The 27,311-nt window shown below is 40.2% G+C and overlaps 1 protein-coding gene across 12 annotated transcripts in view; it reads left to right on the forward strand.

The window, feature by feature from the left end:
* The window catches only part of LOC109423356 (potassium voltage-gated channel subfamily H member 6), a 518,403-nt gene that overhangs the window by 302,602 nt on the left and 188,490 nt on the right, over positions 1-27,311 (forward strand). For 3 of the 12 annotated variants that reach the window (XM_062854262.1, XM_019698327.3, XM_019698328.3), the window contains exon 2: positions 24,833-26,273. The exons of the other annotated variants lie outside the window; for them this stretch is intronic. In XM_062854262.1, the coding sequence (XP_062710246.1) occupies positions 25,086-26,273 (1,188 nt within the window). In that variant the 5' untranslated portion in view covers positions 24,833-25,085. The remainder of the gene's footprint in view (positions 1-24,832; positions 26,274-27,311) is intronic. 12 annotated transcript variants of the gene reach the window in all.

Consider the following 27,311-nt stretch of genomic DNA (forward strand, 5'->3'; position numbering starts at 1 on the left):
AAAAAAAGAAAAAATGCTTAAACTATTCCCAGTTTAAAGGCGGGCTGGGTATTATAGACTGTTTCAGAAATTATAAATACACTTTGTTTATTAAATTAAATGAACTGTTCTAATGATTTTTACCAACTTCTTTCAGAATATTGCATATTGTACTCCATATTTTTATATTTCCTTTCAATTGTCTTGATATTGTGCATTTGCACAATGGTAGTTTTTAATAATTTCAACTTTATTTATCACTAAACATAAAAAATTATCTAAATGTTTATCACATACGCTTTCTCAACATGTTGTCTAAGGAATGCCATGATCAAAATTTGGGAAAAATCGATAAAGGCATTTCCACAACATTTTTTCGGAGATCAAGTTTCTTATTTTTAAAGGTTTTCTACGGAACATAAGAACTACCACACAGTTTCTTAGCTTTCCTGAACGCATTTAATCTGAACAAACTTATTCTTTCAGCTCATTCGATCCTTCAGATGGCAAAGCTTGTCATACCATAAAAACGAATACAGTAATCAGTAATTAAGACATTCGTTTGTTTAACGTTTGTTGCTGCTTTTGAAACAAAAAATGTATTGAGAAGGCCCGTAATGGTGGTTCTTGATCAAATATTCCAGTAAAAATTACTCTTACCAATCGAGATATATCTTTTATTATCGATACAGCAAATTTTATTGTCTTTGGAATTTCAATATTTTATCTGTGAGATTTTTTTCTTTTCTATTATGCTACATTTTTTGACCACTTTGTGCAACTTCAAATTTTAATCATCTAGTTTATAGAGTCCTATTTTTTAACTTTTACCAGAAACATCAACAAAATTGGTATTATTTGCATCGTTAGCATGTTTACTGTAAGAGCTAGAAGAAACTTTTTTGGATATTGTGCTCAAATTGAAATGGCAGTTAATCGTTAGTGTATTTATAATTTCTGAAACAGTCTATAGAGGTTTGAGTATGTTTTCAAGAAGCTTTCAGGGATGTTTCAGGAGGATCTCAAGACGTTTCAAGGTGTTCAAGATATTTCGGTAGTTTTCAAATGAGTTTCAGAGGAGGTTCCAAATGATTTTCAAGGCGTTCAGGTGGGTTCAAATGGTTGTATAGTGGTTTCCGCAGGTTACGGTAAATTTTCAAGAAGACTTAAGAATGTTTCAAGGCTTTCGAGATAGTTTCATGGGGTTAACGAACGCCTCCGAAGCTTACAGAAACTCTCTGAAAGCTCCAAGCCCCTGAAACAGTCTGGCCCCCCTTGAACACTCCTGGAACTCCACGACATATTCTAGAACACCCCTGAAACAATCGTTGAACTGATTACGCCTGCTATCGCTTTCCAAAGGATTTCATTCAAAAATCTTTCAAGTTTTATATTAGATACGGAATTTCGAAGATAGGGAAGCTAGAGAAGATACATATTAGGGTGTCCCAAAATTGCACATAGTCAGAAAGTTTAGGGGCTCACTGTGCAGATAGTAGCAGAGGGTGTTCGAAACACACTTTTGTAAGAAGGCGACTTTAAGAAATGACGTTTAGAGGTCACCCAGATGAGATTTTTGAAAAATGGCCATTTTCCGTAGCAAATTTACTCTCATCGTTTTTCGATATGCCATGGCGGTGGGATAAACCATCATAAAAATGATCTTAAACTAATGCTAATTTAAACAGTTTCCATAAAAAAGATAGGAAATTTGATGTGGAAAAACTTAGCCGAAACCAGCATGGCGTTTTTTAGACCCGTTTTAAAGTTAATAACGATTTACTGTTTGCAGAAATTTGAATGTTTTGGTATATTTCTACTCTAAAAACACATAGAGTAAGGTGGGGCAAAAGTTCGACCCTAGTTGAAACTTCAATTTTTTTCAAAAAATCGCAGCAGATAAAAATAAATTAATACCGTGTGGTAATCCTACCATCCATGAGCTAAAATTTTGCTGAACAAAGTTATGCCAAATGTCTTTTCAATTTTGAGTTACAACGCTTTTTGTATGTGTGTGTCTTATTCGAACTTTTGCCCCACTACTGGGGCAAAAGTTCGAATCTAGTATTTGTGGAATTTCGCTAACAATAGCACAATATTTGGACACTTTAGTAATAGGAATACCTGAAATCAATTAATATTTGATGTTAGAACTGGAATACACTTTAAATTTCGATCTGGATTTTACCCAAATCAGGGTTAAATTTATTACACCAAAAATTAGTAGTTTTCCGCCAAATTCAGATAAAACAACATTTTTTTTGCAACTTTGATCGAATTTTCTCACTGATTCCATCATTTTTAGAGATAATATGTACATTTTGCAGAATTTTGGGTTTTTACCTAAAGATGCCACATGACTCGAACTCTTGCCCCACAATTCGAACTTTTGCCCCACTATGTGTGAAATATGATTTCCAAATCTATTTTGCAAAAAGTTATACATGCTAAAGAATCTTCAAAACATACCTAGTTACGCCCCAAAATAAAAGACCGCATTCGATTTCATTACAATTCTAATCCATGCATTGGAAGGACCATCGCATATTACAATTTTTTGATCAAAAACCAACATTTTCTCATAACTTTTCGAAATGTTGATCAATTTTCATAATTTTTGGAGTGGAAGACTCTTATTCAAAAAGCCTTTGAACAACCTTGACACCCGAAAGAAATAATTTGAATTGAGCTCAAAAACTTAAAAAGAAACTCTTGCCCCACTCGAACTTTTGCCCCACTTTACTCTACAAAGTGAAAAATCACGTATCGATTTTTTGGCGAAATACATCAAAAGGTTACCTGCATAACATATCGTCACTTATTTTTCCAAAGAAGTATCTTGTACCATTTGAGCAGGTGCACCTATTATGGGCACTTGCCGCTAAAACAAATTTAATCTTATGCCTAAAAACACAATTTTGGCACATAGTGAGATACGTACAGTATCTTCAAAAAAATATAAAATAAAGAAAAATATAAAAATATAAACGGTAAGGTAATACATAATTGTTCGATATTGAGTACGAATAATGACCATTTTTTCAAAAATCTCGCTGGATCGATCTTTAAACGTTATTTCTGAAGATTGCCGTCATACAAAAGTTTGTTTCGACACCCTAAGCTAACATCTGCTTAGCTGCAATGCCAACTTTTATCCCTGGTCAGGCCCGTGCACATTAATGGCGCCAAGGGAGGGCTTTTCCCTAATTTCTGGAAAAGGCGGAGGAGCGCCTAGTGTACATATGTAACATCGGTAATGGGGGGGTACGTGCACGGGCTTGTGCACAGGCTTCCCAACTAACGATCACTCATTTTACAAGCACCTTTACGGCGATTTAATTCAGCATGATGCTGAATAACATTTGGATAATTTTCAGGCGCAACCTTTGTTCGGGTTTTGTTTACTTAAATTTGGAGAAACTATAAAACATAGTAAACAACCGTATAGTAAAGCTGTTATTCAGCTTTAGCAAAAATGATTAAAAATAAATAACATGCAATTTTTTTCAATTTCCACAAGATATTATGATTGGCATTTATGTTGTGAACAATTATTGTGAAATGATAACTACACATAAATTTACCTAAATCAAGTTTCGAAATTGAGACCCGTCGATTGCCAGCCGCATGCCTTCCCATCTGTGCCTATGATGAATTGAAGCGCTCAAATCAAAACATAAACTTCCCGTGGTTTAATAATCATCACACTTTGACTCCTATTCAGCAGTGGTGAATTAGCACAGAACATTATGGTTAACGACTGAACAACACATTAATTCAGCTGCTGTTCAGTAAAAAAGCACATGTTTTTCATCATGTCCTCTGAGTCGAAATATGATGAAACAAAACCAAATAAGCGGTTGTGAAAAACACATTCTGCAGATACATGTGCTAATTTTTACATGAACTTAACAAGAAGCAGTAAAAGGTCTTGTTAAACTATTTTGTAAGAGAATTCCTGCAAGTCAAATAAAATCATTATCAAACACTTGAAAAGTGTTAAATTATCATTGTTAATACCGATTACGAAAGGTTGAACATTGGCTACTTTTTCAATCGAAAAATCATTAGTACAGTAATGTGTACAGCATAGTTTTAGTAGGAGCTATCATTATGATTATAAAGCAACACTTCAGCATGCATGCTTGTTTGCGACTTGCGATTGTTAGTTGGGATGTCCGTGGTTTTGACGTTTGTATTTATTTTCTTAGTTCGCTGGTGCTCAACACTTTGCGGATTTCATCAACACAATTGCTTAGAACTAAAGAAAACCACCTTAACTTTAGTCGCCCTTCTCCTCCTTCTTCTTCTTCTTCTTCTTCTTCTTTGTGGCTCTACGTTTCCACTGAAACTTGGCCTGCCTTATCTTCAACATAGTGTTCCATTCCACAGCTATTAATTGAAGGGCTTGCTTCGCCTTCCATTGCATGAATTTGTATATTGTGAGACAAAGAGAATGATACACTATGCCCAGGAAAATCGTGAAAATTTACCAACCAGAAGGGGAATCAAACTCGCCGTATCCGAATTGGCGATACAAAGCCGTATCCACAAGGGTAACTGGCGACCCGGGGACACAACCAATTGTTCTCAAATTTTGTACAGATGTTTTGGACGTTAATTTGGATTAAAAAGCTACGTTTTGGGTTTAAATGATCTAATTAAAATTTTCTCATACAACGTTGACCCACTCCTAATATTCATATTCATGTATCTGTTTGATCCATGGTTCTGATTCGTAGAGAATACCGAAACACTACACTGGTTTTACCGGCTCTGACTTCACTACACTGGAGGGTTTTTTCCCAGAGCACAACAAACAACAATTAACGATATCAATTTCACTTGTTGCGGATGACCTCCGCACAATCGGATTTTTTCCAATCGCCAACTTCAGAACGTCGGCTGTTCGAGCATTCTGACTGCCAATGTCAATCCCTCGGATCGTGAACCCAACAATACCCATCGAAACAAATGCAAAAGGTAACTTTCCTTGACGTGGTAATAAATTCCTCTGACTGATTGCTTTCCACAGTCAGGGTCGATCACCGAGCGTCCATCAGACCCGGGTAAACTTTGCGCCTTTGCCCACATTCCTTGGCGCCGTCAAACATCAGAGCATGAGAGCCACTCACACGCATATTAGCCATCTAACGTGGTGTCGTCGACGCAAGAAGTGGGAAAAAGTTTTCCTTTGGTAAAAATACAAACTCCCACTGCTGTGGACCGCAAACGTGTTTAGTCGTTTTTCTTCCGAGAACAACCACGAAATTCAACTCCACACGTTTGTGCTTCCTTTGCGTCCTTGCTTGGTTGGGGAATTATGGAGTACAATGGATACTTTTAATGGGAAGTTTTTACAGGTTTCTTCCTGGTTTGTTCTCAAGTATTCTTCAAGTATAAGAGTTATTCAAGCATCTCCAGAAGTTTTACTAAGTATTTTAAGAGCTCTCACACAGCTGGTAAAAGCATTGTTTGCTGAAACCACTATTCATATTTTTGAGAAAAAAAGAAGGATTTCCAATGCTCAGAAAAAAACCCTAATTAATCCACCTAGCGGTGATGGCGCCTTCCTCGTGCCTTCGAAAACACATTTCAACAAAACTCAAGTGACATGTTGAAGAATATCGCACTTTCATACGTTAAACAAAAATCCATTACATGGCACCAGAAATCATATCGTTTATGTCGCTTTGATGTTTGCGCCTATATGTCTTATGGACATATGAGGGGCCCAGAATCAAAGGGGTGTAAGTGACCATTTTGTCGATTTTGAGCTGAGCATATCATAAAATTCTTCAGATTTCAAGCTTTCAGGATCTTTTTTAAGATTGTTTCTACGATGATTGGAAAAATTACAATAAATCCGAGAAAATTGGGTTGATTTTGAAACTCCATACATTTTGTATGGGAAGAAAAATTGGTCAAAAACTTTAAACCTCATTTACTCGAAAGTGGGTTTTTGTCACTTACACCCCTTTGCTTCTAACCCCCTCATATATGAGCGAATCCAAAGATGGCCGTCACAATGGCTGCCTTGCACCGAAATCACGGATCTCGTCATCTAAACAACAAACAGAGCTGAAAAAAGCAATGAGTAGCCTTACTCACTCGTGATAAACATTGAGTAGCATTTTCGTTTTCGGGCGTTTTGTGGATGACGAGATCGGTGCTCTCAAAAATGCGAGGCAAAAATGCACCTGGACGCTCTCCCATTACACCATAACAAAAAGCCGCTATCTTGAACTTTGAGTCGCAATTTTGGATTAAGTACGCCATCTTGACTATTCTGGTCTTTATTTTTAGACTCCACATTTCTTCCCCATACCAGATATACCCATATTGCATGGTTTTGGAGCCCAGAACTCCATTAAACAGCTACCATCTTGAATTTGGAGCCGCCATCTTGGTGTTTGGGCCACCATTTTGCATATTGCGGTCGCCATTTTTGACTCTAGACATCTTCCCTATACCAAGTATACCCATATTACATGCAGTTAGGGTCTAAAACTGCTTTAAACAGCCACCGTATTGAATTTGGAGCCACCATTTTGGATTTGAGGTCGCCCTCTTGGAAATTGTGGTCGCCATTTTTGGACCCCGGATATCTTCCTAATACCAAATATACCCATTTTTCATAGTTTTAGGGCCTAAAACTTCATTAAACAGCCTCCATCTTGATTTGAAGCCGCCATTTTGAATTTTAGATTGCTATCTTGGATATTGAGGGTGCCATTTTTGGACTCTGGACAATTTTTCCCCATCGAAAATATACCCTTCTTGCATGGTTTTAGGGCCTAAAACTCTGTTATACAGCCGCCATCTTGAATTTAGAGCCGCTATTTTGTATTTTAGACCGCTATCTTGGATATTCAGGTCACCATTTTTGGACTCCGGACATCTTGCCCATGCAAAATATACTCTTATTGCATGGTTTTAGAGCCAAAAACTCCACTAAACAACCACCATCTTCAATTTGGAGCCGCCATCTTGGATTTTAGACCGCCATACCAAATGTACCCATATTGCATGGTTTTATGGCCTAAAGCTCCTTTAAACAGCCTCCATATTGAATTTGAAGCCGCCATCTTGAATTTTGGAACGCCATCTTGAAAGTTCAGGTAGCAATTTTGGACTCCGGACATCTTCCCCATACAAAATATACCCATATTGCATGGTTTTAGTGCCTAAAACTTCGTTATACAGCCACCATATTGAATTTGGAGCCGCCATCTCGAATTTTAGACCATCATCGTGGATACTGAGATCGCCAATTATGGACTCCAGACATACCCATTTTACATGGTTTTAGTGCCTAAAACTCCATTAAACAGCCGCCATCTTGAATTTGGAGCCGCCATTTTGGATTTTAGACCGCCATCTTGAATTTTGGACTGACATCGTAGAATTTTCGGTCTCCTGTGTTAATATACGCACAAAATTTGTCAACCATGCTGAAGGTTACAAAAATCGCCGCAGTTTGATGTGTCGCGTGATGGGGCTTGGTCAGGGACTTGGATCAGTTTTATATGTAGCCAGTTCTACCGGTGCTGGTCCGGATCACTCAAATGGCAATAACTCCGGAACGCCTTGACCGATCCGGGCCATTTTTAATAGCAAACATTGCGGTAAAATTCCGGTTCGATTCGAGCTATAATCCGAAAAATCGGCCAATGGGAAGTGCTATTAAATTGAGTGACCTTTTTGTACACAGACATACATACACACATACAGACATCATCTAAATTCGTCGAACTGAGTTGATTGGTATATGTGACTTGACGCTCCGAGCCTTCTATCGAAAATTTGATTTTTGAGTGAATATATAGCCTTTCAGTACACTTTGGTGTACGAGAAAGGCAAAAAACAACAAAATTTGCAAACTGGTGACCTCGAATGGGCTAGGATTCTGACTTAGGAGCTGTATGGTTTGATTTTTAGTTTTAATTAGTGAGTTATAGACAAAAAGTTATAAAAAAATAACTGATCGTTCATTTTACCTCAGTTTTCATTACGCCCCTGATTCCCCAAACAAGGAAGTTTTTCCCTTACGTGATCCGATCTGCCTAATAAAGATGTATAGATGCGCTATTCGAGATAATCAACACCTAACCAAATTCTTCCCATCTTCCTTACGAGTTCATCATCTCTTGGAAGCAGCACTTGATAATGAAACCCAAACAGCACTATCGAATTTCAATTCGTGATTAATATCCTCCAAACAAGGGAGTGTGCTCCATAAAAGTTCTTGATTAAACAATCCACCGACAACGGAACGATACCCTTGTGAGTGCGTGTGTGCACTCCACCAAGGAAAGGGTTTTTTGCCTGATCTTTCTACTGTTTCTCCACCATTCCCCAGAAAAAAAGGTTTGCCCAGTGTGTTCGACCTAGTCCGCTGCTAGTACAAAGTCGTGCCTATAATTTATTTATTCCGTTGTGACAGTATGACAAACTTGGCCACAAAAACATCTTTCTTCCGACACTCCTCTCTGTGAGGCTCGGTCGGTCTGTCGTCGTCGTCCTCGTGGCCCCCGTAGTCATTGATGTCGATGTCAGGGGCACGACGGCCGTACCTTGGGTATGCTGATGGGAAGGACAATAGCTACAACAAAGTATGTTGTATTGCTTTTTTGTTTTGGAATGTTATGGCGGCTTGTGTCACACAGGTCCTCCAAGACCTGGTCTTGTGATTTGTGACAGTTTGAAGAGGGAGGCAGGATAGCAAATGAAAGAAGTTTCATACGTTGTATACCGTCTCTGCTATATACCTAGGTATTTGCCGCGCAATAATAACAAAATTTGTAGCAGCATCGTGTTTGTTATTGGTCAGGACGATGGCTGTTGTTTGTTTTTTGGCTTCGCCTAACCGTTGGTCCTTCCTATACGGACAAATGCGGCTGTTTTTAGAAGATGGGATAGGCATTTGACAGAATACCTAATAATTGTATTGGCCAACGGTACTGCTTTGCAATTGCTAGTATGGACACACATAGTTTGTGACCTATTTCAGAATTACTTTACGCTATACTAAATATAACTTTGTAATTATTGTTTATTGTGTGTACTAGTGCTAATTCCTGACTTTCATTTTTTGTTACGTAGCTTGCGATTTGTTGTTATTACTTCATAAAACATGAAGAGGTTCTTAAACTAAAAAGAAAAAAAAAACAATTAGTCCACCTAGTGGTGATGGCGCCTTTGTCGTGCCTTAGAAAACCCATTTCAACAAAATGCAAGTGACATGTTGATGAATATCGCACTCTCATACGTTAAACCAAAATCCAATTCGTGGCACCAGAAATCATATCGTTCATTTGGCTTATGATGTTTGGGTCTTAAACTCTTTAGATAAAATCGCAATGTTGAATTTTGAGCCGCCATTTTGGATTTAAGTCCGCCATCTTGGACATTCTCCAGACATCTTCCCCATACCAGATATACACATATCGAATGGTTCTAGAGCCTCAAACTCCATTAAACTGCCGCCATATTGAATTTTGAGACGCCATCTTAGATTTTAGATTTTTGTCCTGGATATTCTGCTTGTGTACGGCCATTTGGCCGAATGCCGTTTGGCCGAATGCCATCTGGCCGAATGGTCGTTTGGCCGAAAGCCGTTTGGCCGAATTATGTTCAAAAGAATTCAGAGGAAATTTTTGACATTCCAACTACCAATATGATCATCAGAAATATTTCCTTCTTTTAATCATAGGCTATTCTTTCTAGTTTTGACATTCAGGGATGAGTTGGCGTTGAATCTGTCAATATTTTATCAAATATTTTTCCTTCTATTAATCATAGGCTGTTCTTTCGAGTTATACTGATGCGAGGAATAGTGGCATGGTCACTTAAGTTCATTATTTATTTTCGGCCAAACGGCATTCGGCCAAATGGCGTTCGGCCAAATGACCCTTTCGGCCAAATGGCGTTCGGCCAAACGGCATTCGGCCAAATGGCGTTCGGCCAAACGGCATTCGACCAAATAGCGTTCGGCCAAATGACCCGGAATCTATTCTGCTTGCCATTTTTGGACTACGTGCATATTCTCCATGCTATATATACCCATATTGCATAGCATTAAAGACTAAAACTCCATTAAACAACAGCCATCTTTAATTTGAAGCCGTCATCTTGGATTTTAGACCACCATCTTGAATATACCGGTCGCCATATTTGACCTCCGGACGTCTTCTTCATATCAAATATACCGATATTGCATGGTTCTAGAGCCTAAAACTCCATTAAACAGCCGCCATCTTGAATTTTAGACTGCCATCTTGGTTATTCTGGTCAATATTTTCGTACTCTGGACATCTTCCCTATACCAAACATACCCATATTGTAAGGCCTTAGGGCCTAAAACTCCATTAAGCAGCCACCATCTTGAATTTTGAGCAACCATCTCGGATTCTTTTATGCAGGGGCCCGTAGCGTAGTGGCTACACGTTCACTTCATAAGTGGATGGTCATGGGTTCGATCCCAGCCCCGGCACTTGCTCTTCCCCCGAGAGCAACTGACACCTGACCCTCTTCTGAGAATATGCTCTAACGGACCCGGAAACTTGGATATCGGCTAAACGGCAACTCATAATGGACCCCCAATCGGACTGGAAAAGGAACAAGAGCCACACATCAACATTCTCGTGCTCATCATTCTACCGATGGACAGGGTAGAAAAGTGACAGTAGCGCAACGGGAAACAGTTCGATATAGTCTACTTCTAATTCTAATCAGAATAGAATGCATTTAGGCGCTGTGCAAAGTGTAAGTGCAGCCGTCAATTGGAATCGCTCACGCAGTGCCCTAGTCGACAAAAAGAGCTGTAAATTAGGTTAACCCTCTAATACCCAAATTTTTGATTTTGATCTAAATATCATTTTTCGTCATCTAAAATCGATTTAAACATATTTTGGAAGATGATTCTTTTTAATTCTCGATTTCGTGAATTTTAGTTTTTGATTTTTCTAATTTTTATTTTTGAACATCCCCACACTTTTATATTTTTCCTGGAAGCCAATTTGGGGAACGGATTTTTTTAGATGAACACATTTTGAGATTTTATGATTATTGTTGAAATATTATTATTTTTTTTTCACAGAAAATTTTATTTTCCGTGTAATTTTAGGGAAAATAATTTTAGAGTGTATAAGATTCCCTTAAACTATTAAACAAGGATAGAATGATTTGGGAAAAATTTAAAATATGTTAATTGTAGCGATTCAATGCAAAATAAACAATGACTTCTAAAAGGTGACTAAACCATCATTTTTTCAATGATTTGTAAAAAAGGTAAATACACTTTAAAATACACCAAAAACCATTTTGAGATATACAGAAAAGTCCTAAATATCAGCTAAAAATTAAAAAAAATGATTTTCCACGAAACAAAAATTACAAAAATGCTCAAACTATACCCCGTCTAAAGGCGGGATTGGGATTAGAGGGTTAAGTAGTTGAAGAATTGAAAAAAATCTCGAATTTTAGACCGCCATCTTGGATATTATGGTCGCCATTTTTTGCAGTTCAGATATCTTTCCCACTAAATATACCCATATTTCATGGTTTTAGAGCCTAAAACATTATTAAACAGCCGCCATCTTGAATTTTGAGCCGACATCGTGGAATTTCTGGTCTCCAGTGTTGATTTCCGCACAAAATTCGTCAACCGTGCTAAAGGTTACAAAAACCGCCGCCGTTTGAATGCGACACATCATGGCGCTTGGTTCAGATTTACATATGGCCAGTTCTACCGGTGTTGGTCCGGATCACCGAAATGGACATAGCTCCGGAATGCCTTGACCGATCCGGACCATTTTTAATAGCAAACAATGCGGTAAAATTCTGGTTCGATTCGTGCCGAAAAATTGGCCAATGGGAAGTGCCTTAAAAATGAGTGACCTTTTTTGTACACAGCCTTACATAGACACACACATACAGACATCACCTAATTCGTCGAACTGAGTTGAATGGTATATGTTTCTTGACCCTCCGAGCCTTCTATCGAAAATTCGTTTTTTGAGTAAACATTATAGCTTTTGAGTACACTTTGGTGTACGAGAAAGGCAAAAATATTTAACTGAGGAGTGTCCAATATTCCTACGAATCTTGTATCTGGTATCAGGTATCAGAAGGCCGGCTCCAGAGGCACGTTATCCTCCATTTGGGACATTTGTGCCATCGCCAAAATAACAGCCTATTTCATCATCTACCTGAGGGAAAAGGAAGGAAAAAGGATTTGGATGGGGATAGGGACAGGTAGGGAAATAGGAAAAATACCCTGGAAGAGGGTACTAACGCACAAGCGTACCACAATGGGTTCAAACAGCGCCCTGAAAAGGGTACTGTAATAACGCATAAAGCGAAAGAGAGCCTATAGCTCTTTACCACAGCGGGTTAAGAACAACAGAATATCCTGAAGATTCAGGTTTCTGAAGTCAGTTTCACTTAATAAGTGTTTACCGAATACTCGGAAACGCAGTTGCGCGAAAACTGGACAGTTACATATCAAATGATACGAAGTTCCATAATCGGATTCACAGCTATCACAGGCAAATGAATCAGCTTGCTGAATATTCGCCATGTGATAGCTGAGTCGGCAGTGGCCAGTCAATGCTTTGACCAACATGCTGCAATTCTGCTTAGACAGATTAGTTAGATACTTCGCCACCCGTAGAGATGGCTCAGCACTATACAATTTGGTTTGACGACATGACTCCAAACTATTCCAATATTGTCTGTGTTGAGTGACAGCCCAGGTGTGAATCTGAAGCTTAATCCAACACTTCGATATCGGAATAGCTGGCTCAGGGCCAATGAAGTCATGTGATGCTCCAGAGCGAGCTAACTCATCAGCCAATTCATTTCCAGCGATGGAAGAATGACCAGGTACCCATACAAAGTGAACAGCGATTGCTGAATTCAGCTCTTCGATTTGAGTTCGACAAGCGATAACTATCTTCGACCTGGAGTTGGCCGAAGCAAGTGCTTTAATAGCAGCCTGGCTATCTGAACAGAAGTATATTACTTTGCCCATTACGTGCTGCTGAAGTGCTGATTGGACTCCGCACATAAGAGCAAAGATTTCGGCCTGAAAAACGGTGCAGTGTCTACCAAGTGAGTAAGACTGATACAGCCTTAGCTCACGAGAATAAACACCAGCACCTGCTCGACCTTCGAGAAGGGAGCCATCAGTGTAACATACGATGCCGTCTGAAATACTTCTTTCCAGATAACCAGATGTCCACTCTTCCCGGGAAGGGAATTTCGTGGAAAATGTCCTATATGGAAAATTACAAGCAATTGTAAGATCACTTGGAGCAAGGACAATTTTGTCCCAATTCACTAAAAGTGGAAACAACGAGGTGTGTGTTGATGTGCGGTTCACAGGAGTTTCCGAGTACCCGTAACCGGTAAGTGCAAGAAAGGGCTTCTTGTTTGAGATGAATGTGTAATGGGGCAACGTCAAAGAGAACTTCTAGCGCTGCCGTAGGAGTTGAAGAGAACGCTCCAGACATCGCCATTAAGCACATCCTTTGGAGATGACCTAATCTTGATTGGACCGTTCTCACTTCACCCTTTTGCCACCACACAAGACACCCATAAGCCAATATTGGCCGAACCACAGTTGTGTAAATCCATTTGATATACTTGGGTTTTAGACCACAAGTTGTACCAAAAGTACGCCGGCATTGCCCGAAGGCCATACAAGCTTTCTTGATTCTGAACTCAATGTGAGGTGTCCAGGAAAGCTTGGAATCAAGAATGACTCCAACGTACTTTACCTGTTCAGTCACATCGATTTCAGAATCAAAGAGACGCAAAGGTCGAACGCCATTACGGTTTCGCCTTTCCGTGAAAAGAACAATAGATGTTTTACTCGGATTAACCGAAAGGCCATATTGGCGACACCAACCCTCAACTACCTGAAGGGCGTTTTGCATCAGGTCGAAAAGGGTGCTGATGCACATACCAACTAACAATGTAAGGTAGTCGTCGGCAAAACCATAAGTAGGAAAACCGCTATTATTGAGTTGCCTCAATAGCGTATCTGCTACGAGATTCCACAAAAGCGGTGATAAGACTCCCCCTTGGGGGCATCCACAAACACTCAATTTCCTAATCCCTGCTAGATGCAATGTCGAGAAGAGATATCGGTTTTTGAGCATTTGGTGAATCCAATTGGAAATCATTGGAGATATACCATGACTCCGTGCGGCTTCCAATATGGCATCGAAAGGCACGTTGTCAAAGGCACCCTCGATATCTAAGAAAACACCCAAACAAGTTTGTTTTTGAGCGAATGCTTTCTCGATATCGTAAACAACCTTGTGTAAAAGAGTCACAGTGGACTTACCAGATTGGTAGGCATGTTGGTTCACATGAAGAGGCACGTTGGCCAGATGAACATCACGGATGTGATGATCCACAATGCGTTCTAAGCATTTCAGAAGAAAAGAGGTCAAACTGATAGGTCTGAAACTCTTTGCTTCTTCATACGACGCACGACCCACTTTCGGAATAAACTTTACAGTAATATCCCTCCAGGATTTGGGAATATACCCTGTAGCAAAACTGCAAACAAGTAGTTTTTTCAAAACATGTTTGAAATAATCAAATCTCTTCTGAAGCAAAATAGGATAAATCCCATCTGCCCCAGGAGATTTGAAAGGAGCAAAGCTATTAAGAGCCCACTCAATCGATTCTATAGTTACAATACTCCGAGCCGAAGCTAAAGAATCATAACTACAAGAAAAGACATCAGGATCATCCGAAGATGTAATATCCACACATCCAGGGAAGTGTGTGCTGAATAAGCATTCCAGAACTTCCTCATCAGAGGAAGTCAGATCGCCATTTGGCAAACGAAGTTCGTTCACCCGGAAATCCTTAGATTTCGCAAGGATTTTGTTTAACCGACTGACTTCACTCAAGCTGGAAACATTTGTACAAAGGTTTTTCCAGCCGGATCGTTCAGCAGACCGGAGAGCTTTCCTGTAGGCATTGCGAGCCGACCTGAAAGCCTCCGAACCAGCCGAACGTCGTCTGTTCCAACTCTTTCTACATTGTTTCCTGAGTTTCGCCAGATCAGAGTTCCACCAAGGGGTTCCTCTTGTGATCTTCACAGACCGTAGAGGGCATGCTTCTTCAAAAGCTTCCATGATGAAGGTCGTTGTAGTATCAACGGCATCATCTAAATCACTTGGAGTGTCAATGGATGGCGAATATCCATGAAATTTGGCTGCAACCAAATCAGTATAGAGATCCCAGTTTGTTGACCGAGGAATCCTGAAACGCAATGTTTGCGAAGTAACATTTAAATGTTCAAAAAAGATGTAGCGATGGTCAGATAAAGATTCTTCATCTGACACATGCCAATTGGTCAGCTCGTGACTAATTCTGCTAGAGCAAAGCGTTATATCTAACACTTCCTCTCTAGCAGATACCATGAAGGTTGGGCGGTTGCCTATGTTAAGTAATGCAAGATCTGTACTACTTAAGTACTCCATCAAACTGGAGCCTCTCAAGTTAATGTCTGAGCTGCCCCAGATGATATGGTGAGCATTAGCATCACTGCCAACAATTAGCGGAAGGCCTTTTGAAGTGCAGTATGCGATGACTTGTTTGAAAGCATCCGTAGGGGATGGTTCATCATGCGGTAAATACACAGAACAATAGACGTATTTCCTGTTGAGGTTTCCAACAGATACATCAATTGTGATAGCACATACATCTCTGGTGGTTAGTTCAGAGATGAGTGTAGCAACTATTGCGTTGTTGACAAGCACACAGGCTCGAGGCATGACACGCGAGTTTGCCATTTCATGTTTACTGAAAGTGGCAAACACCGGGTTCACAAGGTTTCCTAGATAGAAATTTCCCTTACGAAAGTAAGGTTCTTGTACCAAGGCCACTTGGGCTGTACCATTTTGCATAAGTCTGCAAAGATTGATCGTTGCTGTTCTTTTATGCTGAAGATTGATCTGAGCTATCTTAACCGTAGCCACTACCCAAACTAGGTAAGATTAATCTCTTCGCAACAACAGCACAACAAAGAACAGCAACAATAAAACCAAATCGGTATCGATTGGAAAACGCCAAAGGCGAGGATACACAGAATACACTGTGTAAATCGCATAATGCGAAACCATATAGGTGAAAATTAAAACTAATTAACAACATCTTCATAATCCCGCCCTTATTTGGCCTCAAGTGAAACTAAAGAAGGGCAGCTGATTGTCTCGGAGAAACACAAGGTCCACTGCATCATTGCTCCGGTTAGCGCAGTAAGGGCTACATACTGTGGAGGGCGCCCTGGTACTCCACAGGCTCCGTTAGCGGTTAGGTTTTTATTAGACCCCCCTAGCCATTCATTCCTAGGCACGGTAAGCATAAAGCCGCATCACACCATGAATTAGGGGTCACCTGTTGGTGGATTCTTACCACCGGAACAGGCGGTCCGTAGTGTTATTCTTAGCCAATTGAGACAATCGCTACCGACACTACACAGCTATCTAGGCTGATCGAGAAAAGAAGTTAATATTGATGATCAACTTCATACGGACTCGAACAGCCGCTAAAACCAGAAAGTTTATTATAATCTGAGCATCCCTAATGCCAAACTACCTGAGTAGAGGAAAAGAGCTCAATTCTAGCATATTTTGATATGGAGATCTAAAATAGCTATGGGTTTGATTGACATAAGAGATAAAAGATCTAAAAATAAAATCAAAATTTTACTCCAGGAACATAATCATCATATCATATTTTTTTTATCTGTATTAACGAGATTTTTAGCCCCTGGGCTAGTTCATCTCGGGACCCACGCTTTACTTCCCTTCCGAAGGAAGAACTCACATTTTGTGAGTTTGTCGGGAGAGGGATTCGATCCCAGGTCCTCGGTGTGATACCCGGACAGAGGTCAAGTACTGACGATCAAAATGTGATATTGGTTTGTTTGAGATAAGAGGTAAAAGTACTGAAAATAATAGCAAAAATTTGTTCTTCAACCATCTGACCAATAGCAAAATTTGATATGTGAAGATCAATCGAATAGCTCACTGCTATTGGTTAGATTTTACCAAGAGCTACATGTGCTATGATGAAGATGTTCCAGGAGTAAAATTGAGATATTGTTTTCAGTACTTTTACCTCTTATCTCAAACAAACAAAAATCACTTTTTGGTCTCCGTATCAAAATATGCTATTATTGAGCTTTTTTCCTCTGCTCGGGTAGTCAAGTGTATCATATCATATTTAGATTTTGTAAGATCTAACCAATAGCAACGAGCTATTCGTTTGATCTTGAAATATCACATTTTGATATTGTTCAGATGTTCCAGGAACATTTTTCAGATATTATTTACATATCTTTTATCTCCTATATTGATATGTAGTAGATATGTAGTAGATCATAGTAGGTTGACTTAGGACAAGAGAGTACCCGGGTAGAGGTGAACATTATACTGACGATCAAAACGTGATATTGGATTGGTTGATCAATGTTCACCTCTACCCGGGTACTCTCTTGTTCTAAGTCAACCTACTATGATCTATTACACATATTCACCCCAGTCCTGTGTGATTCACAGCGCATACTGTCTTCAGAGAAAATGTTCACAAGATGAACTGCAACCTACAAGGTAACACTTACCATCAGAAGCAGCTCACTAGGTGGCACAAATATGAGGCTATATTTGAACCGACCCCCGACTAAAGATGAGAAAACAGATTTGATTTTGAGAGTGCATTGCTCTCGATTCACATTCAAAAAAGAGTCGACTCTATTGATCGATTCAGTAAATCATTTCCGGGATTTGAAGAAAAATGTTGATTTTCTATGTGAGTCGTCACGTCAGCTTTTCCTACAAATTTACCCAGTTTTCAAGAAGATTCACTAGTACGGATGTTGACATTATGCACAAACGTCTGGCATAACGATTGAAATGGAGGATTAGCAGTTTTTCGTTTATTCCACAGAATAGTCGAATCACTGGTGCGAGAATGCGATGTTCAGCTCGAATCATCATTAAGTGCGCAGTCATGCTAACTCTTTCCATAATCGTAATGAACGTCAGCGAATCGTAACTCTTTTGAGAAGAATCATGGTTCACTCACTCAATTTCGCGAATCGATTCTTTGAGTCGATTCGCGAGTGAGTTACCCATGTCTACCCCCGACAACTCATTTTCAAAATGCTGGCATTTCGTCAATTTTCATCCGAATTTTTTGAAGTCGCCCTTAATCGATCATAAATTGGTACTAATTTATTATACACAAGTGGCAATGTAATATCCGGAACCATTCCGGGGATATTCCGGATTGTGCTGGGGTCAGGGGGTTGCCAAAATGGCTAAAAGTGATTATTTCGTGTGTTATTGTGTTTGAATCGTCGATTTCCACCGAAATTTTTGATGTGAACAGTGAAACACAAGTGCGATAGCCAGATTTGAATAAGTTGACCCATCCGGATCCCCATGACAGGTTCCGTGGAGTCTCATTGGGGACACTTCTGGTTTTCAACCTAAATATGCTGTGCGACATACCGTAATCTGGGGGGAAGTTGATCACTTTTCCTCTATTATTTTCAATAAAATCAGGTACAATGCATACGATTCCGAACAAATATGTTTAAAACATGTACTGAATGGACCTGTATCAGGTTCCGTAAATGAAGTTCTTACAAGAAATTGCTACATTTTGTAAAAAAAAATTCAAATGGCCGAATATGAAAACTTTCAATCCGGGGTGAAATTGATCAACCACTGACATGACAATAGAAGGTTGGAAAATTATTGAACAAACTAAATTTAATGATGCTGAATCTGAATAAGTTTGTCGAATTCTTACAACTAGTGTATTTTGTATGATAAAAGTAAAATAAAGTTTAGTTAGTTACAAAATGACCCACATTAAACGCCTAAAGGTAGGCAATGTCTTAAAAAATCGTCCAACTTTCGCAAAAATATGCTATTTTCCAAAAAAAAAACGTATATGTTAACAAAAATGTTAACTTAAATCTATGTTCAATGAGACCTGTACGCCACCGCGCCACGCCGCCGCCGCCGCACTTTTTGACCCACGCCGACGCCGACCGAGCTATCGACGGCGCGCCATACGCCGCTGTTTGTCACGCCGCCGATTTTCATGTTTCGCGCCGGTGATCAGTGCACGAACAAAATGAAGTTTACATAAAGTTGAAATAAAAAAAAAATCTCACGATCACTATCATAAATGATTGATTACAATAATTGATTTCTCAACTCTTAGGAGTTTTGTTTTCATTTTTCATTAGATTGTATTAATTATTCCTCATTCACATCTCTCCAGAAGTGTCTTCAGGGATTATTCCAGAAGATTCAGTTATGTCTGCAGGAGATCCACCTGGGTTTCCTCCAGAAAATTCTTCAGGGAAGCCTCCAGGAGTTTTAGCATTGATCTTTTTTCAGTAGATGCCTCAGGAAGATCTCGTCAGGAAAAACTCCAGGAGTTCCTTCAGAAATTCTTTCGGGAGGATTCAAGGATGCCTCCTAGAGATACATCAGAGATTCATCCAGAAAACCCTTCAAGGATTCTCATAGGAGGTCCTTCAGAGATTAGTCTGAGAGTTTCTTCATGGATTCCTTCTGAATTTACTGCAAGAATTTATACAGGAGTTTCTTCAGGAATTAGTCCAGGAGTTTCCTCAGAGATCTTTCAGAAATTCAGGGATTTCTCTTGACGTTCTGTAGGGATAATTCAAGAAGATCCTTCAGGGATTCCTTCTAGCTTTCCTCCTGGAATTTTTATTCAAAAATTCTCCTGAAATTCCTTAGGGAATTCCTCTTGAAATTATTTCAGGATGCCTCATGAATTTTTTCAGAGATTCTTTCAGGAGTTCTTTCAAGGATTGCTCCAGAAGTTCCTTCGGCGATCTCTCCAGGAGTTCGCTAAAGAGTCTCCCCAATAGCTCCAGGAGGTTTCAGGGATGCCTCCGGGTGTTCATTAGGAATTCTTTCAGAAGTTCCCTAAGCTATTTTAACAGGAGTTCGTTCAGGAATCCTTCCAGAAGTCCGTTTAAAGATTCTTTAGGAGGATTTATAAATGCCACCTGGAGATCCATCAAGAATTTCGTGAGAAGTTTCTTCAGGAATTCTTGCAGGAGGTCTTTAGAAATTAGTCCAGCCGTTTCTGCATGGATTCCTTCTGAAATTCCTTTAGAAATTCTTACAGGAATTCTCACAAAAAATAATCCAGGAGTTCCATCAGAGATTCCTCCAGCAGTTGCAGGAATTCTTGCAGATGTTTCGTCAGCGATTCCTCCTGAATGTCTTCATGGATTCCTACAGAAGTTCCTTAAGAGAATCTTATAGGAAGATCCAATGATATCTGCAGGAGAATTCAGGGATTCCCCCAGAAGTTCCTTCCAAGATTCTTTCAGGATATCCTTAGGGGATTCCTCGAGAAGTTCCTTTCGGGATTCTTCCAGAAGTTAATCCAGGGATCCCTCCTGGGGTTCTTTCAGATTGTAGATTGAGATCGAGATTTTCCCAGGAAGACTCATGTATTCCTTCAGGAGTTACATCAGAGATTTCTCTAAAAGTTCATTCAAGAATTCCTTCAGGGAATATTGAAGGAGTTCCTTGCCTTAGGATTATAATCAGCCATATTTCCAGGATATTCTTGAGGGATCTTTCATGGAGTTTCTACAGGAATTTCTCAAGGATTTCCTTGTAGAATTCTTCCAGGATTTTTTTTAGGGAATACCTCGTGCAAATCCTTCCCCCTACTTGGAAATATCCGCTGAAAATTCTTCAAGGTTTCCGCCTGGACATCTTTTGGATATTCCTACCGGAATTCCTTCGTGCATTCCCCTGGAATCCCTGCAGGAATATCTTTTGTAATTTCTTCGGGGATTCCTCCTAGACTTCCTTCAGGGGTTTCCTTGGACTTCCTTCGAAGAATCCTTCTGGAATTTCTTCGGGAATTCTTACTGGAATTTCTTCGTAGATTCCTACCAAAATTCCTGTGAAATTTTCCTGGAATTTCTTCGGTGATTTCTCTTAGAATTCCTTCGAAATTTCCTCCTGGAATTACTCCAGGGATTTCTCATATAATTCCTCCAGGGATTTCTGTTGGACTTCATCTAGGGATTCCTCCTGGTTTCCCTTCGGAGGTTCCTCCTGGATTTCATATGTGGATTCCTCTTGAAAATCCTTCGTGTATACCGCTTGGAAATCCTTCGGAGATTCCTCCCGAAATTCCTTCAGGAGTTCCACCTGAGATTCCTGCAGGGAGTTCTTCTGTAATTTTTTCGGGGATTTCTCCAGGAATTCCTTCAGCAATTCTTCCATAAATTCCGTCGGGTATTTCTTCTGGACTTCTTCAGGGATTCCTCCTGCATTTCTTTTGGGGGTTCCTTCTGGAATTAATTCGAAGATTCCTCCAGAAATTCCTTCTGTAATTTCTCCTGCTATCCCATCGGGGATTCCTCCTGACGTTTCAACGGGAATTCCTCTTCGAATTTCTTCGGAGATTCCTCCCGAAAATAATTCGGATATTCCTTATGGAATTCCTCCGCTTGGAAATTCTTCCTGGATTTTTTGGGGATTCCTGCTAAAATTTCTTTGAGATTCGTGCTGGAATTATTTCGGGGTTTCCTCTTGGAATTCTTGCGGGAACTCCTCTTGGAATTATTTCAGGGGTTCCTCATGGAACCCCTACGACGATTTCTCCTGGATATTTTTCGATGGTTCTTCCAAGAAATACTTTGGGGATTTCTTCTCGAATTCCTTTAAAAAATCTTTCTGAAATTCCTTTGGGGATTCCTCCTGGACTTACTTCATGAATTCATCCTGGGATTTTTTTCGGGGACTCCTCTTGATATTCCGTCGAGGATTCATTCTAGATTTCCTTCGGGATTCTCTCTTGGAAGTTCTTCGGTGATTCCTCTTCGAATTTCTTCGGGGAATCGTCCTGGAATGCCTTCATGGATTCCTTCTGAAATTCCTTCAAGGATCCACGAGGAAATATCTCCTAGTATTCTCTCAGGGATTTCTCCTGCAAATCCTCCAGAGATTTCTCCTGGATATTTTTCGTTGATTCCTCCTAGAAATCCTTAAAGGATTCCTTCTCGAATTTCTTTTGGAATTCCCGCTAGAACTCCTGCGGAGATTTCTCCTGGAATTCCTGCTGTAATTCCCTTGGGATTCCTTCATAAGTTCATTTGGGGAATCCTCCTGGAATTTGTTTAGAAGATTCGTCATGGATTTCCTTCTGAAATTCTTCGAAAACTCCAATCAGCGATTTCTTCAGAATTTTCTGCAGGGATCTCTCTAAGAGAAATTCTTGAATCACCAGAGAAACCAGAAGTTTCTTCAGGGTTTGATACAGCAGTTCCTGCGGAGATTAGTCTCCAGAATTTTCTTCGTGGATTCCTTCAGGAGTTTCTTTAAGGCTCCTCTTGGAATTCCTTTTGAGATTCCTTCCCGAAATCATTCGGGGATTTCTTAGTGTAAATATAGTGACCTTATAATCAAGTTTGATAGCTTCTGAAGGTTCTGAGAAACCAAAACAAAAACTATAGTAAAATCGATATTTTATTGCCCTCCATTTGCAATTGAGTAATGCAACATGCATTACACTTAGGATACAGGTAATGTCTAAATATGTATAATCCCTGGTGGCAGTGATGACCTGAACAGAAAAAGTACTCATTCTAACGTAATAGTATAAGTCATATATGGTCATGGAAAAGCTCATACTTCAAATTCTATAGCGTATTAACGACTTCTTTACTTTGCCTATGTTGACATTATGGTCAAATTTTGGTGACCGCCGCCGCCGCCGCCGAAAACTGCTACCGCCGAAACTGCTACAAAATATAGTTGGCGCACAGGTTACCATGGATGATTAAAAGTATTTTGTGAGTCATCTGATACAAGCGTTGATGGCAGGCGTTTTTAAAAATACAATCTTTTCACCTAGTTTTAATACACATTCAAAAAAGTCGATATTTTTATGTAAAATCTTGCAAAATTGTCATAAAAACCTTCAAAATCCTTGAAATATATTCACACAATTCATTTACGCCAAAAGTTCTTCCACTGAAACAGAATTGTAGCGTCCTCAGCAATTGAAAGACGTGGATCCCATAGTGATCTACTTTACCCCGCTGATCAACTACCCCCCAGATTACGGTATCAATCTTCATGATTTCGATAACTTAGTCAGAAACGATAGACTGAAGTCTGTATCAACTAATATGACTACCCCGGGACATCTAGCACAGGTTCCACAGAGGTGTCATCGGGGACATTTCTGGTTTGCAACCAAAACATGCCATGCGACGTATCAATCTTCATGATTTCGGGAGAATGGGGCAGAAAAAAGTGACTGAAGTATGTATCAACTGATGTGGCCGCTCCGGAACACCTGGAACAGGTTCCGCGGGGGCCTCTAAAACACCAAAAACACAGCTAGGGAAATAAAGGTCCGCTGTACCGCCCCGCCGTAGTGCAGTAAGGACAGCATACTAGGGTGTTTTCCCTGGTGCACCCTTAGAAAGCATCCACAATGGTGAACGCGATTAATTATGCTCGAGACTCACCCATATGCTGACAATTATTCCAATAATATGGAAAGAGCTCACCGATTAAGTATTCAGTGATTATCGTTTAGTATAAAGTCTCAGGTATAAAGTATAAAGTAGGGTATTGGTTTCCTTATTAAGCATGTGGCTCCTATTTCCATCCTACGAAAAACAAAGGATTGAAGCGCTGTTTGTTTTGTTTCTTATTTTTGATTTTTTTGTTAGAAGTAAGCATGCATGAAAACAAAAAGAACGGAATCATTCGGTGCCGTAATCGCCTGTTTCGAATAGGATGAAATTGGGAGCGTGAGATTACTGATAGCACTCATACCCTATATCGTGAAAGCAAATTTCACGAACTGATCGAAACGTCTTGCCGTTTCACTCAAGGACACACACACACAATGTTGGTGCAACAATATAAAACTGAAGCTTTTTAAGAATTCATCGGTCAGTTGTTGAAATAGTATACACAGGTTAACCCTTTATAAGGCCGAGAGAACCAGGCACGGAATCCACTCGTTCTACATTGGAATATAAAGTACATGTGGTGTATTGAACAAAAATGTTTTTATTTACAAAAAATTCGATGGTCGATTTTGTATGAAAAAAATTGGTCTAAATTTCAAATTTTTGTCAACAAAGTTTAAAATGTTGTGATGCGTTTATCAATCATGCTGATTTTTTGACAGGTTATTGCCCTAATATTCATGAGTTACTTGTGAGGATTTGAACTCGATTGGTCAATTATTTTGGACGATATTGCAATTTTAGTACATGCCCATTTATTATAGTACATTTTTTCAAAAGGCCGAGTTTCTAAAAGTAATGAAGCAATCAAGTTGAAATTTTGTCCACAAGTAAAAGGAACATAGGCCTTTCATTCCCCATCATTCGATTTTCATTTCGCTCACCACAACAGAAGTTCGAGCTTATAAAACTTTATGCACTCAAAAATGGCGGTTTTTGGAGAGACATTTTGTTCTAAAAAAAAGCCCATTCATATTTGTTATGGTTCAAAAAAAAATCATGAGTGTTCACAAAGGCCTAATGTGTCCATCAGTTAAAACAGAAGTTGTAATTTTTTTTCTAAACGAACAGAAAAAAATATGTGTATAAGGTGGCAATATAGTTGCCACTGCCTTATAAAGGGTTAATAATTTGATTTCCATGTTCCTCCCACACCAACCAACCCTCACGTCGACGCCGATGCTCCGTATTTTATCATCCAATCAAACATCGCCGAAATTGGTATCGAATTTTTCCATTTTCAAATTTCATCAGTTACACAATCAATCCCAAGGCTGAACAATTGTAAAGGAACAAGTGCCCATCGAAACCGCGAAACCGAAAACAGCAAACCAAAGTGACTCAGTGACTGAAGTGTGGTGCGACCACAGGGAAAAAAAGTAATAAAACCGGGCGAAAATAGCCGACTGTTTTGGTATCATCGGATCATGCAACTCGCGCCCACAGCAGAGCCAGTGCCCGACTGCCGCTAGACCGTGAATGATGTGCTGCCGATCCGGCGAGAACCATGTCGGAGACAAGTTTGCGTGCCAACTCCTGCATAGAACTATCCGAAATCAAGAAGCTGGACAGTTTGCTGCGACAATGTGAAACGCTGAGCTACGACGATCTGTCCTCGAGCAGCAATGGCGACCACGAACTCGCAGATTACATGGAACCGAAGGGACGCATAAAGCGCCGGAACTCGTCAGTCAACCTCATCACGACGCCCCCCATCACCAAAACGGCCATCAGGGCATTGTCCAATCTGAACATCTTCAACAGCGCCAAGAAGATAATGCGGATGGTGAATGAAAACTCGTCGTACTACGATCGGAACTGCCTGCTGCCGCAGAAGAGCCACGAAACCTACAAAACCAAAAGCTGCTCCAGCCTGCAGAAACCGATGTGCTTCGGAAATCAGAACAAACTCATCGATCCGAACGGTGGTGACCACTTTTTCAGCATATCGGAGAATATCCTTACCACAGCTGATAAGGCAACGGTGGCCACTCCCGTCGAAGTAGATTGCCGTGAATGCGAATGCCATTGTCCACTGCCGTCGTTGCCGGTGCCGTCAACTACTACCGATAGCGGCCAACCAAACCAGACGGCCAACGGGCCCAGCCAGAAAGCCATCCGCAAGCGAAGGCCAACCGAAAAGCAAAGCAATAATCACCACCATCACCATAACCATCACAGTCATCACCCGCCGAAGGATAGCAACAGCAGCAGTCATGTCACGTCTCCCACCGCCTTCCGACCGTACAAGCTGGACCATGCTGCTGCGTTCCTCCAGAAGCAACAGCAGCCGCACCGAAAGTTCGACTCCGACGACGAGAATCGGATCGTTAATATCAACGAAACGCCCAACATAGTTCCTATTTCGCTGAACAGCGTCAACAACTCGACCTCGTTCGAGGGCATGGCGACGGGGGACATGGAGGACGACGCCGGAATGGGGCCACATCGGGCATCGATCCGGAATCAGAAATCCCTCGATAACAAATCGGACAAGTCGCAACTTTCGCAGGCGAACAGCAGCAAATCGCGCTCCAAGTTCTCGCCGCAGTACCTCAGCCGAAAGATTTCCCACAAGACGACGAGCGGGGCGGGGATGGGCGGTGGTGAGAGTGAAGCGGGTGGCGAAGGCGGTGCGAAGGAATCGCTGCTGGGACACAAATTCGAGAAAATTCTTCCAGAGCCCGTGGAGACGGTAAGTACCTCTCTAGCTAGAGTTTTCCCAAATATTTGGAGGCAATAATCGTATAACAATAAATATTGCCAACATCCTACACACCCATACAGAGGACGATAATTTTCAATCCACTGTGTTTCAAATCGATGATTTGGTAAAAGGAATGTTATTTTTATTTGCATAAAATTGTATGATGAAGTGTTTATCAAAATTAATAGCCAAAATATATTATTTGCTTGTGCATCCTTTGTTGCTATCTTGGACTCTCCTTCTTCTTATTCAAAGGGGTAAGGAAGACAACAAAAAACGGTGCACAGGCTAATTCAGTGTTCAAATGGTTCAGTAGTGCTTTTAATAATAGTTTCATAGAAGCATCATTTCCATAATTCGCCGCGTGTGAGCGAATTCCAAATTATATTAGTTTTATTAGTCTCATTTACCTTGGTATGGAATAGTAAAAACTTCTATTTTACAGAGAATAGATAACTCAAAAACCCTAATTAATCCACCTAGCGGTGATGGCACCTTCCTCGTGCGTTCGAAAACACATTTCAACAAAACTCAAGTGACATGTAGATGAATATCGCACTTTCATACGTTAAACAAAAATCCAATACATGGCACCAGAAATCATATCGTTTATGTAGCTTTGATGTTTGCGCCTATATGTCTTAAGGACATATATGAGCGAATCCAAAGATGGCCGTCACAATGGCTGCCTTGCAAATACCGAAAGTACGGATCTCGTCATCTAAACAACAAACAGAGCTGAAAAAGCAATGAGTAGCCTTGCTCACTCGTGATAAACATTGAGTAGCATTTTCGTTTTCGGGCGTTTTGTGGATGACGAGATCGGTGCTCTCAAAAATGCGAGTCAAAAATGCACCTGGACGCTGTCCCATTGCACCATAACAAAAAGCCGCTATCTTGAACTTTGAGCCGCAATTTTGGATTTAAGTTCGCCATCTTGACTATTCTGGTCTTTATTTTTAGACTCCACATTTCTTCCCCATACCAGATATACCCATATTGAATGGTTTAAGAGCACAGAATTCC

The sequence above is a fragment of the Aedes albopictus genome, chromosome 2, assembly GCF_035046485.1.
Source record: "Aedes albopictus strain Foshan chromosome 2, AalbF5, whole genome shotgun sequence".
Classification (NCBI taxonomy): domain Eukaryota; kingdom Metazoa; phylum Arthropoda; class Insecta; order Diptera; family Culicidae; genus Aedes; species Aedes albopictus.